Source organism: Muntiacus reevesi, chromosome 12 (genome assembly GCF_963930625.1).
Source record: "Muntiacus reevesi chromosome 12, mMunRee1.1, whole genome shotgun sequence".
Taxonomy (NCBI): Eukaryota; Metazoa; Chordata; class Mammalia; order Artiodactyla; family Cervidae; genus Muntiacus; species Muntiacus reevesi.
Window position 1 is genome coordinate 42,298,504 of NC_089260.1, and position 15,073 is coordinate 42,313,576.

General features: G+C 37.4%; 1 protein-coding gene across 9 annotated transcripts in view; it reads left to right on the top strand.

Annotated features, from left to right (window-relative positions):
- STAU2 (staufen double-stranded RNA binding protein 2) overlaps positions 1-15,073 on the top strand; it is a 298,567-nt gene that overhangs the window by 175,770 nt on the left and 107,724 nt on the right. For 8 of the 9 annotated variants that reach the window (XM_065903639.1, XM_065903638.1, XM_065903633.1 and 5 more), the window contains one exon: positions 6,036-6,149. The exons of the other annotated variant lie outside the window; for it this stretch is intronic. In XM_065903639.1, coding sequence (XP_065759711.1) covers positions 6,036-6,149 — 114 coding nt within the window. The remainder of the gene's footprint in view (positions 1-6,035; positions 6,150-15,073) is intronic. 9 annotated transcript variants of the gene reach the window in all.

Consider the following 15,073-nt stretch of genomic DNA (forward strand, 5'->3'; position numbering starts at 1 on the left):
AGTGCCTATATAACCTATTTTCCTTTGACCTTGAAGGTGTTCCTTGTTAAAAAGTTATTTCTTTGCAAAGCCTGTAGATTTCCATGTAGCTTGTTTTTGGCTGTGTGTGAGTGCATCAAAGCCTGAGCACAAACTACAGAAGAGAGGGACTTCTTTTCTTGTAGATGTGTAATTGACTGTTAAAAATTTTGTAGTGTTTTGTTTTGATGGAAATGTAAAGCTAAAATAATTCTGTGTGTGTGTGTATCATTTATATATTAATTTGCTGCCTCCTTAGACCTTCACTGGCGTAGTCAATGAAGCAGAAAAGGAGCGAGCAAAGATTTAGGATTTGTGTCATGTACAAACTCACCACTTAGAGTAAGAATGCAATTATCTTCCTTAACAATACTGAGAACACATCTATCTGTTGTTGCATTTGTTAGACAGTTTTTTTCTGTGACTTTATACTAGAAATAAATCTGTACATCACTGCTGGATTTTGTATACCAAATAAAGTCGTGTAATTTTCAAATCTTTTCCTAAGCATAGAATTTCCAAAAGAGAGAAAAGATAATTACAAGTTGAGGCTCAGTCTGTATAATGTGATTTCATTCATTCACTTATCCCTTTAGAGGCATTAATGTGACAGGCATATTGTATGCAGAGTAAAATAGATTACTCATCCAGCTAAAACACTGGTACATGACTGAGCATGTTAAATATATGTTTACATTTTAGTTATAAAGGACTTGACTTTAGTTATGAAAAGCATTGAGGAAATAAGCTTTAGGGAAAGTCAATTACAGACATTATCCTAATGTAATATTATTCTTCATAATTACACATCATGTCATATCTTAATTTTTAACTTTATTATGGGATGTGTTATTCTAATAATACCTATTATTTATTTTAATGGTAACCATGAGCCAGGCATCATTCTAAGTACTTTTCCTGGGGGAACTTCTTTTATTTATCACTTATAAATTTGTTAGTCATAAATAGATAACAGTGTGGATTTGTATTACTACCTGGGAAAGTGAAAGTGTTTGTTGCTCAGTCATGTCCAACTCTTTATGGCCTCATGAACTGTAGCCCGCCAGGCTCCTCTATCCATGGAGTTCTCCAGGCAAGAATACTGGAGTAGGTTGCCATTCCCTTCTCCAGGGGATCTTCCTGATCCAGGGATCAAACCCAGGTCTCCGCCTTACAGGTGGATTCTTTACCATCTGAGTCACCAGGGAAGGACCCAAATAACTGAGATGATTTACATGTTCTCAAATCATCTAAAAATGTAGTTGCTGTTGTTTAGTTGCTAAACTGTGACCGACTCTTTTGTGACCTCACGGACTGTAGCCCACCAGATTACCCTCTTCTATTCATGAGATTTCCCAGGCAAGAATACTGGAGTTGGTTGCCATTTCCTTCTCTAAGGGATCTTCCTGACCCTGGGATCAAACCTGCGTCTCCTGCAGTGGCAGGAGGATTCTTTACTATTGGGCCACCTGAGAAGCACCCCCGCCCCCCCAAAAAAAGGTGTAGTTAAGAAATATTTATTACCAATTTACTTTTTAGAGTAATATTTATCAAAGAGTATTGTTTTATGCTTTGCTAAGAATATGCTGATTTTCATGTTAACAAAGATTTAGATCTTTTGTACAGCTAGTGTGCAGACTCTGCAAGAATCAAGCATGTTTGGAGTATTCTAAGATCTAGTACTAAATTGCCACTCTTCAGCTCTTTGCTGTCTTCACCCCTCCTTGGAGGCAATAGCTACAATGGGATCTCTGCCTGCTGCTATGGAGTAAATTCATGAATGGGAGGTGTGCTCATCAAACATGTTTTCTTGACATAGCGATGATATTAATTATCAGACGTCAATGTACAGACCTTTATCTTAACGATCTATTGAGCAGCTTTCTTTGAACATGGACCTTTTTTACACTCTCTTCATTTTTGTCCCACTGTGGGTGACCGTTATGTAACATGTAAAAATATGTAACAGACAAGCAGTTAACCAGTTCCCTGATGAGATTAGTAAAATAGTAGTCTGACATTAGGGAATTTCTCAACCTCTGCAAGAAACAATTTGATTCAACTTTTTTTAGAGGTGGGGGTATAGAATTAAAATTTTTCATTTGAATGGTCCCTCATGTTTTCAGAAGGGCATGAAAAAATTCACATACCTAGCTTTTTATATAAGTTATTTTATAGCTTATAGTATTTTTCCTTATTTCATTTTTTTAAGGAATAAGGATATTTATTCAAATCAAATCAAGGTTTGCCGTTTAAACATATCACAAATTGAACTTTGAATTCTTTATTTCTTGAGTTATCTGAATAGTCTCAGACACAAATCACTTCTTTCAAGAAGAAGAAATCTCTAGACTGGCGGAAATTATTAACAGAATGCACAATTATAGCATCTCATCTGGGTTTATGTGATTACAAATCAAACTAGGAAACTTATTTTAACATAAAAATTATTATAGATTTGCAAATTTCAAAGGAAGCTGCATTATTTAATTTGCACATATTAGAATTTCTGACCCATTATTTTTAGTGGAATATTTTTTGTAAGCCCAAGAGAAAGAAACAAAATGTCAATTTGCTGTGGTCAATGGTGTTATAAATCTAGATCTAGTGCTACAACAGTGTAAGAATCAAGATGAGTTGTGTACATTTTAGAATACAAAAGAGCAAAATTATATGATTCATAAACAGTAAATCTTAAATAACATAGGAGACGATTCTGTAGTTTTCTAAAATTATCTTTATTCATTTTTCTTTGGTCAAAATCAAGATCTATGACACTGGAATAATATCATTGTATATTGGAAATTTTAGCGCCACATTTGTAGAAACAGCAGTTTTGTTGTAGCAGAAATATTTTACCCATCAATCCTGAAGATTTGTACATTGTAGAATGCAGTGGAATATTATTACCCTAATTATTTTAGCCTAGAGTTCTAAGATCCCTGGTTTCTGCTGATGCTTTGAATCATCAGAAGCATTTTTAGAGTTAGAAAGATGAATTTTAAAATGTCACTCATACATTATTCTCCTTTAGAAGTTCAGTTTTATGAACTCTTATGTTTCTATGTCCAGGAAGAGAATAAATAACTGAAGAGCCATTTCCAACCTGTTTTATTGGTGATTGATTATATAAAATATGATTCTTTCTTAAGACCTTTTGTCTGTATATTGTAACTTTTTATTTAATTTGAAATTGTGTCCTCAAGCAGTAGTTTCCTATATTTTTTTTTACATATTTTTATCTGTTTGGAGGGAGCAGTCTCAGTGCAGTGAGGGTATAAACATGGAATGATTTTATTTCTCCAGCCACCACTTTTGCCCATGATCAGTCATATCTCTCATTCATGTTTCTTTTTATAGTTGGCAAACCCCATGGTTTTCTGGTCATCTTTAGTTTTGAAAAATTTAGTGCAGTTCACTGCAAAACTACAAGCTCATGTTCACCCCTGCCACCCCCCTCCACTGCCAACTGTCTGTTTTGGCTCAAGATGCACAGGGGAGGGAGGGTATATGGTGATTTCCTCTTGTTTTCCTCATACTCCAGCACCTTTGAATATTGCGATTGGGGGGCTGGAGACTTGATCTGCTTCTGAGGCATGTTCCTCCACTTTCTACCTCTGTTTCAGGCCTGGTCACTCCTCTAATGGAAGCCCTGCAAATGAACTAGGGGAGGGGAAGGACTAACACTTAGCCTAGTTTCATCCATTACTAGTTTCCTTGTAGATGATGTTCACTTTTTTTTTCCTTTGTTGAAGTATAGTTGCTGTGCAATATTATGTAAGTTTCAGGTGTGCGATATGGTGATTAACAATTTCTAAAAGTTATACTCCATCTATAGTTACTGTAAAATATTACATGATTTTCCCAGTTCCCTCCATCTCTGAAGGGCTGCCATGTTTCATTTGGACTTTACCAGTGATCCATGCCCCCTAACCTTGTTCTTGGTAGATGTCACTTTGCTTGGCCTGAGAAGCCCTTTGGCTTCTGCTGAGACTCTTTTTCATTGAGTCCTAGATGTATTGTTCTACCAATATTCAATGTCTGTAGGATGTCTAATATTTTACAGGATATTGCAAGCTCACGGTGAATTAGAAGAAAAGTTAAATCTTTCAGTCCTAGTATCCAAGCCACTGATGGAAGTGAAGTTTGAAATTTATTTTTTGACTGGAATTGTCTTGTGCTCTTTTTGTCCTTCCTACTTTTCATTTCTCTAGAAGAAAAAAATAAAGCTGCAGTAAGTTGGCTGACATATGAGCATGTTCACTATCAATGTGGGTATTTAGGAGAGTGTCTTGTCTTTCATATAGTCTTTCAATTGATGTCAAAAGGTGATTATATTTTATTTTAAAAAGCATGTTTTATGATAGCACTATATCAGATATAATATTTTAACTATACCATAAATGGTTGTGAGCTGTAGCTATTATAGTGTCACCATTGATTGACTTTTGCATAAACCTGTTATGTGGTAAGTTTCATCCCCCCCCTCATATTTCACTGCTGCATAGTAAACAACAGCCCCACATTCTTGAACTCATACACTGAGTGAACTTTTAATTTGCTCAGGAGGTACAGTGAATTCGAACTGTCATCAAATCCTTTCCCCAAAGTTAATTTGGAAAAAATATTTTTATAACAAAATCTTTAAAGTGCTTTGGAAACAAAGCTTTGTATGTTGACTTGATTTGAACCCTAAACTACTTTTTATAGATTCCAGGAAGTTTCCCTGCCTTAAGGGATACTAATGGCGAATCTTAACAACCTTACTGGTTTAAAAATGTTATTAAACCATTAGATGGTTTTATATCATCATTTATATGATAGATTTATATTATGGATTTATATCATCATTTTCTGTCAGATCCATATTATATGTGTGTGTGTATATATATTTATTTATCACAAAAGCAACACTATTTTTACTTTTATTAGCTTAGAATTCAGAGAAGGCAATGGCACCCCACTCCAGTACTCTTGCCTGGAAAATCCCATGGGCAGAGGAGCCTGGTTGGCTGGCTGCAGTCCATGGGGTCGCGAAGTCAGACACGACTGAGCGACTTTCACTTTTCACTCTCATGCATCGGAAAAGGAAATGACAGCCCCCTCCAGTGTTCTTGCCTGGAGAATCCCAGGGACGGGGGAGCCTGGTGGGCTGCCGTCTATGGGGTCGCACAGAGTTGGACACGACTGAAGCAACTTAGCAGCAGCAGCAGCTTAGAATTAAACACTGCTTGATAGAACTTTTTTGAAAGTAGGTAAATGGAAGGATGGAAATTTTTCCATCGGACAGATGGACTCACATTCCCCTATCCCCACCCCTCATACCGTACCTCTGATAGAGTGTCTTACACATGGTTTTAATAATGGTTGGTTGTATTCAACTAAAAGAAAAATAATATTATAGTAACTTTATTTTGGTCTGTACATTATAAGTCATTTCAGTGTAATTCATTTTGATTGTAATGTCAAAATTCCAGAAAGAACATGGTATACTGAGATACATACATACATATATATATGTGTGTGTGTGTGTGTGTGTGTATAACATTGGTTTTATAGGGACTATAATGTAGAAATAGAAGAATGTCAGACCAATCAAGTGGCAGTCACACACACACAGAGTCAAGGATGAAGAAAATTCAGGTTGACAAAATTTTATTTGATTCAAATGAACTTGACTTATGCTGACCCTGGAGTTCTTTATGCATTATGAAAAGTTGGACAAAAAAGATGAGTGTAGCATTTAGTTGTGAGTTTTTCTTCTAGCTATACTAATGTAGAGCACTCTGCAAAGCATTTCCTAATACTCTTTTAAATAATATTAATATAAAATATTAATTAAAATTAATAGAATCTCCATAGATCTTCAAGTCCCAGTAAGGTTTTAAATATTTGAATTGTGTTCTGCATAAGTTACATGAATTTCTTCTTGAAAGCTAGAACCTTTGCAAAGGACCAATTGCATCTGGCTCCCTTTTACTTGTGGCGTTCAGCAGCTTGCGTGTGTTCTGTTATAGGTGCACTACTGTGATAGACAGAGTGGCAAAGAGTATGTGACCTGTCTGACACTAGCCCCTGTGCAGATGACCTTCCATGCTATTGGAAGCTCCATTGAAGCCAGCCGTGACCAGGTATAATGTGCCACTACCATTTTGCTGTGCTGTGGCCCAGCTAAGACTTCCCAGACCACCAAAGTGGAAGCTATATGCACACATACAGCTTTGCTTACCCTAATGTGTCAGCCACTAGTGCCATTTACTAGACTTTTGAGAAATCAAAATTCTGTGCGTGTGTGTGTGTGTGTGTATTGGTAACCTGGTATCTTAGGAAATGTAAATTATTTTAGACTTCTGGTTTGTGATTCATTATTAAATATAGAATTCTCTTATAAAGAAAAAGTAATGGCCCTATGTTATTTTTGTTTTTAATAATTACATATGGAAAGAGGGTCAGCAACACAATATAGATAACACTGGAATCTCACTATGATAAACTCATTAAGATATATATGACTTAGTTCTGTTGAAGAGAGTTTCATGTTACAGAATATAAAATAACAGAGTAAACTTTTACAACCATCCAATTATTCTCATAACTTGGGCTATTATTAAAATGACATTCCAGTGTTGTTTTTACTTTTAAAAGTTTTATTTCTGAAATAAAGCTAAAAATCTGAAAAGTGTATTTTCTGAAAAGACAAATGCCTTTGATTGTTTAGACAGCAACTTGAGAATGCATCCTGTTTATAATACATATTTTCAATTAAAATAATCATGAGATTAGACTAAACTAATGATCTGGGTCATAGAATTTCTAGTTTGGAGTCAAAATAAATAGACATATAGAGCTTACTGTATGACTAACCAGCTGTGCTTTTTTAAATTAACCATTTTCATGCAGAACATTCGTAACACGCTTTCATATCCTTTTCTCAGTAAATTTGAGAATTTCTAATAGTCTTACCTGACTCTTCTTTTCTGAGTAGTATCCTTGCATGAAAAGAATAAAAGAGCATAATAGTGTTATCTTCTCAAATACATGATTTATTGTCCAGCCCAAACAAGACCTAAGAGAAACATTCCTAAGGGCATACATCTCTAGTTCATGATGCCCCTGACATTATGGATTTCTAGTCATCATTTGATTGGTGAAAAGGCATTGTGGTGTTTCAGAAGGAGCAGTAATCGAATTGTAACTAACCTGAGTGTTAGTTACTAACCACAGTATACATAAGCTGCTACAGCCACCTGGGTGAATACTACCATCTCTTTGGGACTCTGTTTCCAAGGATGCTAAGTGAGGGAGTTGTGTTAGTTGACTTGCAAGATTCATTCCAGTGCTGCCATTTTACAATGCTCTTAAGTAATCTTTGTGCTTTTGGTTGAATGAGCCCAGCCAGTCATTAACAGATAATAGCATGCCAATCTGGGAAGCAGCTTAGAGGTCACGCCAGCGCTTCTTAGGGTTCAGCACTGATGTTAGCTCCAGCTGCAGAAGAGACTACAGCAGGGCTTAGAGGTCCAGGGAAGAGGCACATCTGACCTAGATGATGGAATGTTTTGTGTTTCCCTGTATAAAACTGTAGCGGAGCCATATGTCGGGTGCCACAGATGCATGGTATGAATGGTTCCTGCTCTTATGGAGCACACACTCCAGCACCTTCACCCCTCTGAATAATTTGCAAGAAGTCTATCTGCTGCTTCTCCAACTCTATATATTCACTCATGCCAAAAAACAAAGGGCAACAGCAGCATGAGATATCCATCCTGCAAAGGTCTCTCCTTAGGCAAAGCAAATAAATAAAAGCATTCTCAGAAACCCACACGCTTGAGACGAGCAGCTCACTGTTAGCAGAGGTAGCTTGTTGCTATAAGAGTATTGGATTGGGAGTGGAGACTGGAATCAAACCCAACACTGCTGTGAACTAGTGTGGGACCTTGTCTCTCACCTCTGGACTTATGCTTCTTCAAGAGTCAAATAATGAGGCTGGTTCAGGCTTGTTCCAAGTCCATATATGTGGATTTATATACCAAGTGGCAGGGCTACAGTTAGCCCATAAGGCATTTTTACAAATTAGGAAAAAAAAAAAGGCACCTCTGACTCAAAGCATCCAATAGAAAATTGTCATAATAGACAAATCCACAGTAACTACAGGGCAAACCCCCTCCCAAACAAGGAGTGTAGTGCACAGCCTGCACAACTGCACACAGCGGTCTTATCCTGCATTTATCTGGAATGTTAGTTCCTCCGTGGTAAGTAAATAAAGAGATTTTTATACTAAAGGAAATACAACTGCATTACAGGTGACAAATTTACACGAAATTTTAAGATGAAAAAAAAAAGACTTCTTAAAAAAAAAAGACTTCTAGGAAATACATCAAATGGATGGGTGGATAGACAGATGCATAAATGGAGCCATGACTAGAATGACCATGCTGTTTATCAAACACTCTGCTTTGGTGGCCTCAGAGGTGCAAAGTGGGGGTGGGGGTGTGATCAGTGTGCCTGCCTTATGCTTGGGTAATTGGGCTCCTAGAGGAGAGCAGACACGCAGGAAACCTCTGCTCCACGTCTTCTGGCTTTTCTACATTGTGTCACCATTTCCTCATACCGAGGGTCTGTCTGAGCAAAAGTTACTCCCCTCACCATACCAAAAGCATAGGCTTCAACTCATCAGGTGAAAAGATGGGCCACTGAATGCTTTTTCACCTATTTTGTTCTATTTTTTTTTTTTTTTGAAATACTAGAAAACAGGAAAGTACTTTAAAGCAAGAAAAATTACTATTGTTTAATAAGTGTTTTCTATTCTTAATTCATCTGAACCACTGCAATTGAACAAGAGAATAAGTATTTGGAAAAAAAAGAGTATATGTAAAATTTAGTGGCAGTCCTTCGTAGGAAACTCAGATTGTTCTTATGTATATAGAAAATGAGGATGAAAAATGGAAGACGTTTCTAGCCTTGAACCTTTACAGCTCTCCTCCTTCTCCTTCTTTTTTGGGTATTGGAGCTCCAGGTATTTGTTTTAGGTTGACACTACCAGCAGCATCAAGTATCTTAGTACAGACTTGGCTCACTGTGATACCTCATTTTTTAAAATTAAGTTCTATTGTAGTATAGTTGATTTACAATATTGTATTAGTTTCCACTGTGCAGCAAAATAAATCAGTTATACATATATCTGCTCTTTCTTAGATTCTATTCCCACATAGATTATTACAGAATACTGAGTAGAGTTTACAGCTTGTTTTCTTAATAAAAAAAAAAAACGTAACTCTAGAAACCTAGTAAAGTGGAAACTGAATGTGTGGTATACCAGTGCATTCCCCTCACTATACCAAGAATAACAGGATGGGAAACATTAAGTGAAATTCTCTATCAAGGTCAATATATATATGCAAAATAGTCAGGGAAGAGATTCAGTATCTATATGCTGGTGATGCCCAATTGTACAGAGCTCTTAATTCTCCCTTTCCCCCATTCTAAACGTGCTCTTCCCTCTTTTTATCTTTGATCTCCTTTCTCTTCTATCTATCCTGGTAAATGACCATCTCCTTTGTTGCTCAGGCCACGCCCCTTGAAGCATCCTTGCCTCCTCTTCCCCTACATCTAGTCCTCACTTGTCTTCCTCTAAATTACATCTCCAATCCAAACACTTTTCACCACCTCCAGCGTTACCATTCTAGTTTAAGTCATTAGCATTTTTAACCCAGACGACTGCCGTAGTCTCTAAACTGGCTGACCAAAATTACTTTTAAGATTTTCAGATCATATTACTCAACTGCTCAAAAACTTCCGTTGGCTTCTCATCACAACTGTTGTAAACCCAAAACTTTTGTTATGGCCTCCCAAGTTCCTATGAGATGTGACCCCACTACCTCTCCAGTTTCAAAGCCTGCCACTCTCCTTTTCACTCTGTCCCAGTCTCACTGGCCTTGTGGCCAGTTGCATCATAATAGATGAAAGAAACTCGACTCAAAAGGCTACGTTCTGTAGATGTGATATATGTGATGCTCTGGAAAAGGCAAAAGTATAGAGATAGAAAATACATCTATTGTTGTAGAGGGTGGCGAGGGATTGACCATGGTGGGGGATTGACCATATATCATCATGGGGGAGTTTTGGGGGGTGATTGAGATGTACTGTATCTTGATTGTAGTGATAGAAGCATGACTGTGTACATTTGTCAAATTCACAGGACTATACACTCAAAGGGGTAAATTTTACTATATGCAGATTACACCTCAATAAACCTAACTTTAAAAAACCTCAGACTCATTATTTTATCAGTTACTCATGTGGTATTGATCCCAGGGAAACATGGAAGGATGTCATCCTCTTTACTATGTTCTCTGAGTGTTGGGTCCACATTGGGAACGTGCTGTGTTTAACTAATAACCTGGGTTAGAACTCCTCTGAATACCAGTGGTTGATTAAGGCCTCCTAGAATAATTGTTAGTCTCCAAAAACTGGTCTTAGCCTGCCCCTGTCTGACTTTAGGGAAAGGGTCTGTAGGCCAGTGTTCCCTACTTGGGAACTCTGAATTCTCATCCAGGCAGTGGACAGCCTCATTCAGGGCGGTATCTGCCTGGAGGTCCCCACCTGTTTGGGTGAGAATGTTCTACATGTGTTTGCTTTATTCACCGTAAGAAATGTGATATTATACATTCACATTAGTTTAGAATGTTTAATTGTCCAGAATATAAATATAGTTTAAATTTATAGGTGTTGAGTTTTGTTTCAGAAACATTTGTTAACAACTATGTAGGAATCCCTCACTAGATACTGGAGCATCCAAAGATAACTGCCTTAACAGTCCTTATATTAAGCCAGGTAACTTATTATAGTCCTCTCTGAGCCAGTCTTCTTGCAAAATTTAAAATTTATAGATCATATGGTGATTTTAGGGACCATCATCCTTATTCATAAGTCGAATTAAAATAACAACAACACTTATTTGTTAAGATTGAAGTAGTGAGGATTTTGGTCAGTATTTTTCAGAATATCCTATTTGGAAATTAAATTTATATTGTAGAGTATATATTAGTAAAAGCAAAAATAATACTGTAGAAAGATTTTTAGAATATCCTGTCTTGGTATAACTCAGAAGATGCTATCTGTCCTCTCTTCTGGCCCGATACCCTTCTGCATCTTTATATATCATTCCAAAATGTTACTGAGTACCTCTCCTTCTCTGTCTCTGAATTACATCAATAACCTTCTGTTGCGGCCTCAAAATCATAAACTTTCTTACTTGTCTGTATATTTTCTGTTTATTCATTTTCATTCAGACTCATTATTAATCTCACCAATTTCACAAATACTGGGTATGCAAGATTAGTCAAAATACTGTAGCTTAATTTCTGGTTAACAATGTTACCACTGCCTACCTTAATTTTTTCAGATTAGCTCTGAAACTCACCTGCTTTGTGTAACTAAAAGAATGAGTTAATAAATCAACCACCTAACGAAGCAATAACTACCCAATGAAGTGTAACCTGTCTGCTTGTGTTTGCTGTAAGCTGACCTCTAGTCATCATCACTGCTGCTGCTAAGTCACTTCAGTCTGTCTGACTCTGGGCGACCCCATAGATGTCAGCCCACCAGGCTCCCCCGTCCCTGGGATTCTCCAGGCAAGAACACTGGAGTGGGTTGCCATTTCATTCTCCAGTGCATGAAAGTGAAAAGTGAAAGTGAAGTCGCTCAGTTGAGTCAGACTCTTAGCGACCTCATGGACTGCAGCCTACCAGGCTCCTCTGTCCATGGGATTTTCCAGGCAAGAGTACTGGAGTGGGGTGCCATTGCCTTCTCCGAGTCATCATCACTAAGTGAGATTATCTTACAGGGCAAATGACAATGCATATTTAACACATTACTTAGAATCTTAGAAAACAATGATTTTACAAGAGAAAAGGAACACAAGCCAAATTTGTTTTCTTTTTTAAAAAAATTGAGGTGTAGTTTCAAGTGTACAACATAGTGATTCACAATTTTTAAAGGTTATACTCCATTTATTGTTTTTATAAAACATTAGCTATATTCACTGTTTTATACTGTATATCCTTTTAGCTTATTTATTTTATGTATAATAGTACTTCCTCATCCCTTACCCCCAGTTTGCCTCTCCTCCCTTCCTGCTCCCCATGGGTTACTACTAATTTGAACAATAACCAGATTTATATATAATGTATTTACCATGTACTAGATACTGTGCTAGACCCGACTTATATTATTTAATTCTTCTGATAACTTGATGAGTTAGGTACTGTACCATTTGCTTACTTGTTTCACTTGCTATATTGCCTTTAAGGGTTTATGTCCAGGTTAGTAAAATCAAGTGTAGTTCTTAATACATGTGCTTTGACTAGAATTCAAGGCAGACTTCTCAACGAAAGGGCAACCATTAAACTGAGAATTTACAAATCTTAGGAGTATTTTCTTCTACTTTTGATTAAATCCTGTTCATAGTTCTTTTCCTGATTAATTACAGGTCTCTTTTGAGTAGTTGGGGCTTCCCTGATAGCTCAGTTGGTAAAGAATCCGTGGTTGGGAAGATGCCCTGGAGAAAGGAAAGGCTACGCACTCCAGTATTCTGGCCTGGAGAGTTCCATGGACTGTATAGTGCATGGGGTCTCAAAGAGTCGGACACAACTGAGAGACTTTCACACTTACACACTCACTTGAGTAATTGTGTCAGAGTGTCTTACAGTTGTATAGTAATGTAAAATTAAAAGAGAAAAATATATGACACATACTATCTAAGTATATGCTATCCCCCTGATCAACACTATCATACTGTAGACTATGTACAGAATTTCATAGTGCTAGAGAGTCCTAAAGGATAATACATATACTTCCTTGCCCTTTAGTCTAACGGAGTGTATTAGCTAAGATGCTTTTGGCCACAGCTAACAGAAAAACTGACTCATTTTGGCTTAAATAATAAAAAATCTTGTTATCTCACATAACAGGAAGTTCAGAGGAAGGGTGAACTCCAAGGTTGGTTGATAAAGCTGCTCAATGATGTCCACAGGGGTTTGGGTTTTACTTCATTTATAAACTTTGCCATTCTCTGCTTTATCCCCTGTGTCATGGAAAGATGGCCACGGTGGTTCTCTGTGTCACTGGTCATATAACCACATCTTAGGAAAAAGAAAAAATGAGTTCTGATCTCCATCTGTCTCTTTTCTGGGGCAAAGATATCTGTAGCTGGAACTCCTGCCATCTTTACTTCCCAGCTCAGGCCTGGATTGTGTCGGTGACGTGCCCATAACTAAACTAGTCATTGGCAAGAGAAAAGAGATGGTTATTGAGGGTTATTAAGGAATCAGTCACAAGGACTATCACGTGAGGGATAAAATGCCACATAAATAATTTATAATTTTCTAGTAGACCCACTTAAAAACTAAAAAGAAACTGATAAGTTTAATCTTCATAATATTTTTTATTTAACCCAATATATCTAATTATCACTTCAACCTGTAATCAACTTTTTAAATTATTGAGATATTTCATATTTTTTATACATCCCATTTTGGACTAGCCTCTTTCAAGTGCTCAGTGTGTTAGAAAGGATGAACTCCAAGGGCATTATGACTCGGTCCTTGCCTGTGTCTCCAGTCTCACCCTTGACCATTCTCCATATGCCTAACTTGTACCCACACTTTATGCCATGGAATGTTTGTTCCCACATCTCTTCCTTTCTTGTATCTGTCTTTCTTTGCACTGTTTCCTCTGCTGGAGCCATTTGCTCCTTGCTTATAAGAGAGATTTTGTTATATCCATCAGATCCAGCCAACATATCACTCCAGTCAATAAGCCTTCCCCAAACCTACTTTTTTTGAAAATTTTTAATTGGAGGATAATCACTTCCATGTTTTATACAGCAGCTTCCCACTAGCTATCTGTTTCACATCTGGTAATGTGTATGTTTCAATGCTACTCTCTCAATTTGTCCTACCCTCTCCTTCTGCCACTGTGTACAGAAGTCTGTTCTCTGTGTCTGCATCTTTGTTCCTGCCCTGCAAATAGGTTCATCAGTACTGTTTTTCTAGATTCTGTATATATGTGTTAATATAATTTGTTTTTCTCTTTCTGATTTACTTCATTCTGTATAACATACTTTAGGTTCACCCACCTCACTAGAACTGCCTCAAATTCATTGTTTTTATGGACAAGTAATATTCCATTGTATCACAACTTCTTTATCCATTTATCCGTTGATGGACATCTAGGTTGCTTCCATGTCTTTTCTCTTTTCTCTTGCCAGTGACTATGGCTATTGGAAATAGGGCTGCAATGAACATTGGAGGTACATTGTCTTTTTCAGTTTCGGTTTTCTCAGGGTATATGCCCAGTAGTGGAATTGCTCAGTCATATGGTAGTTTATTCCTAGTTTTTAAAGAAATCTCCATACTTTTCTCCATAGTGGTTGTATCCATTTATATTCCTACCAACAGTGCAAGAGGGTTCCCTTTTCCCCACGTCCTCTTCCAGCATTTATTGTTTATAGATTTTTTTTATGATGGCCTTTCTGTCCAGTGTGAGGTGATATATTGCTGTGGTTCTGATTTGCATTTCTCTAATAATGAGCAATATTGAATTTTTTTCATGTGTTTGTTGGCCATCTGTATAGCTTCTTTGGAGAAACAAAACCTCCTTTTTACATCATCCCACCGTTACTTAGATGAAATGATTTTCCCATTATTTTTTTCCTTATCAGTCTGCCCCATTGAGCACTGAGGTCCAGGGTGCTGTCTTCTTTGCCTGAGTATTCTCTGTGACTTTGCTCTGGCATGATAAAACTGATAGTGTTAGTTGCTAAGTCATGTCCAACTCTTTGTGGCCCCATGGACTGTAGCCCACCAGGCTCCTCTGTCCATGGAATTCTCCAGGCAAGAATATTGGAGTGGGTAGCCATTCCCTTCTCCAGGGGATCTTCCCAACCCAGAGTTCGAACCTGGGTCTCCCGCGTTGGCAGGCAAATTCTTTACTGTCTGAGCTGCCGGGGAAGCCCAGCAGATTCCTCTGGCCATGGGATTCGCCAGGCAAGAAT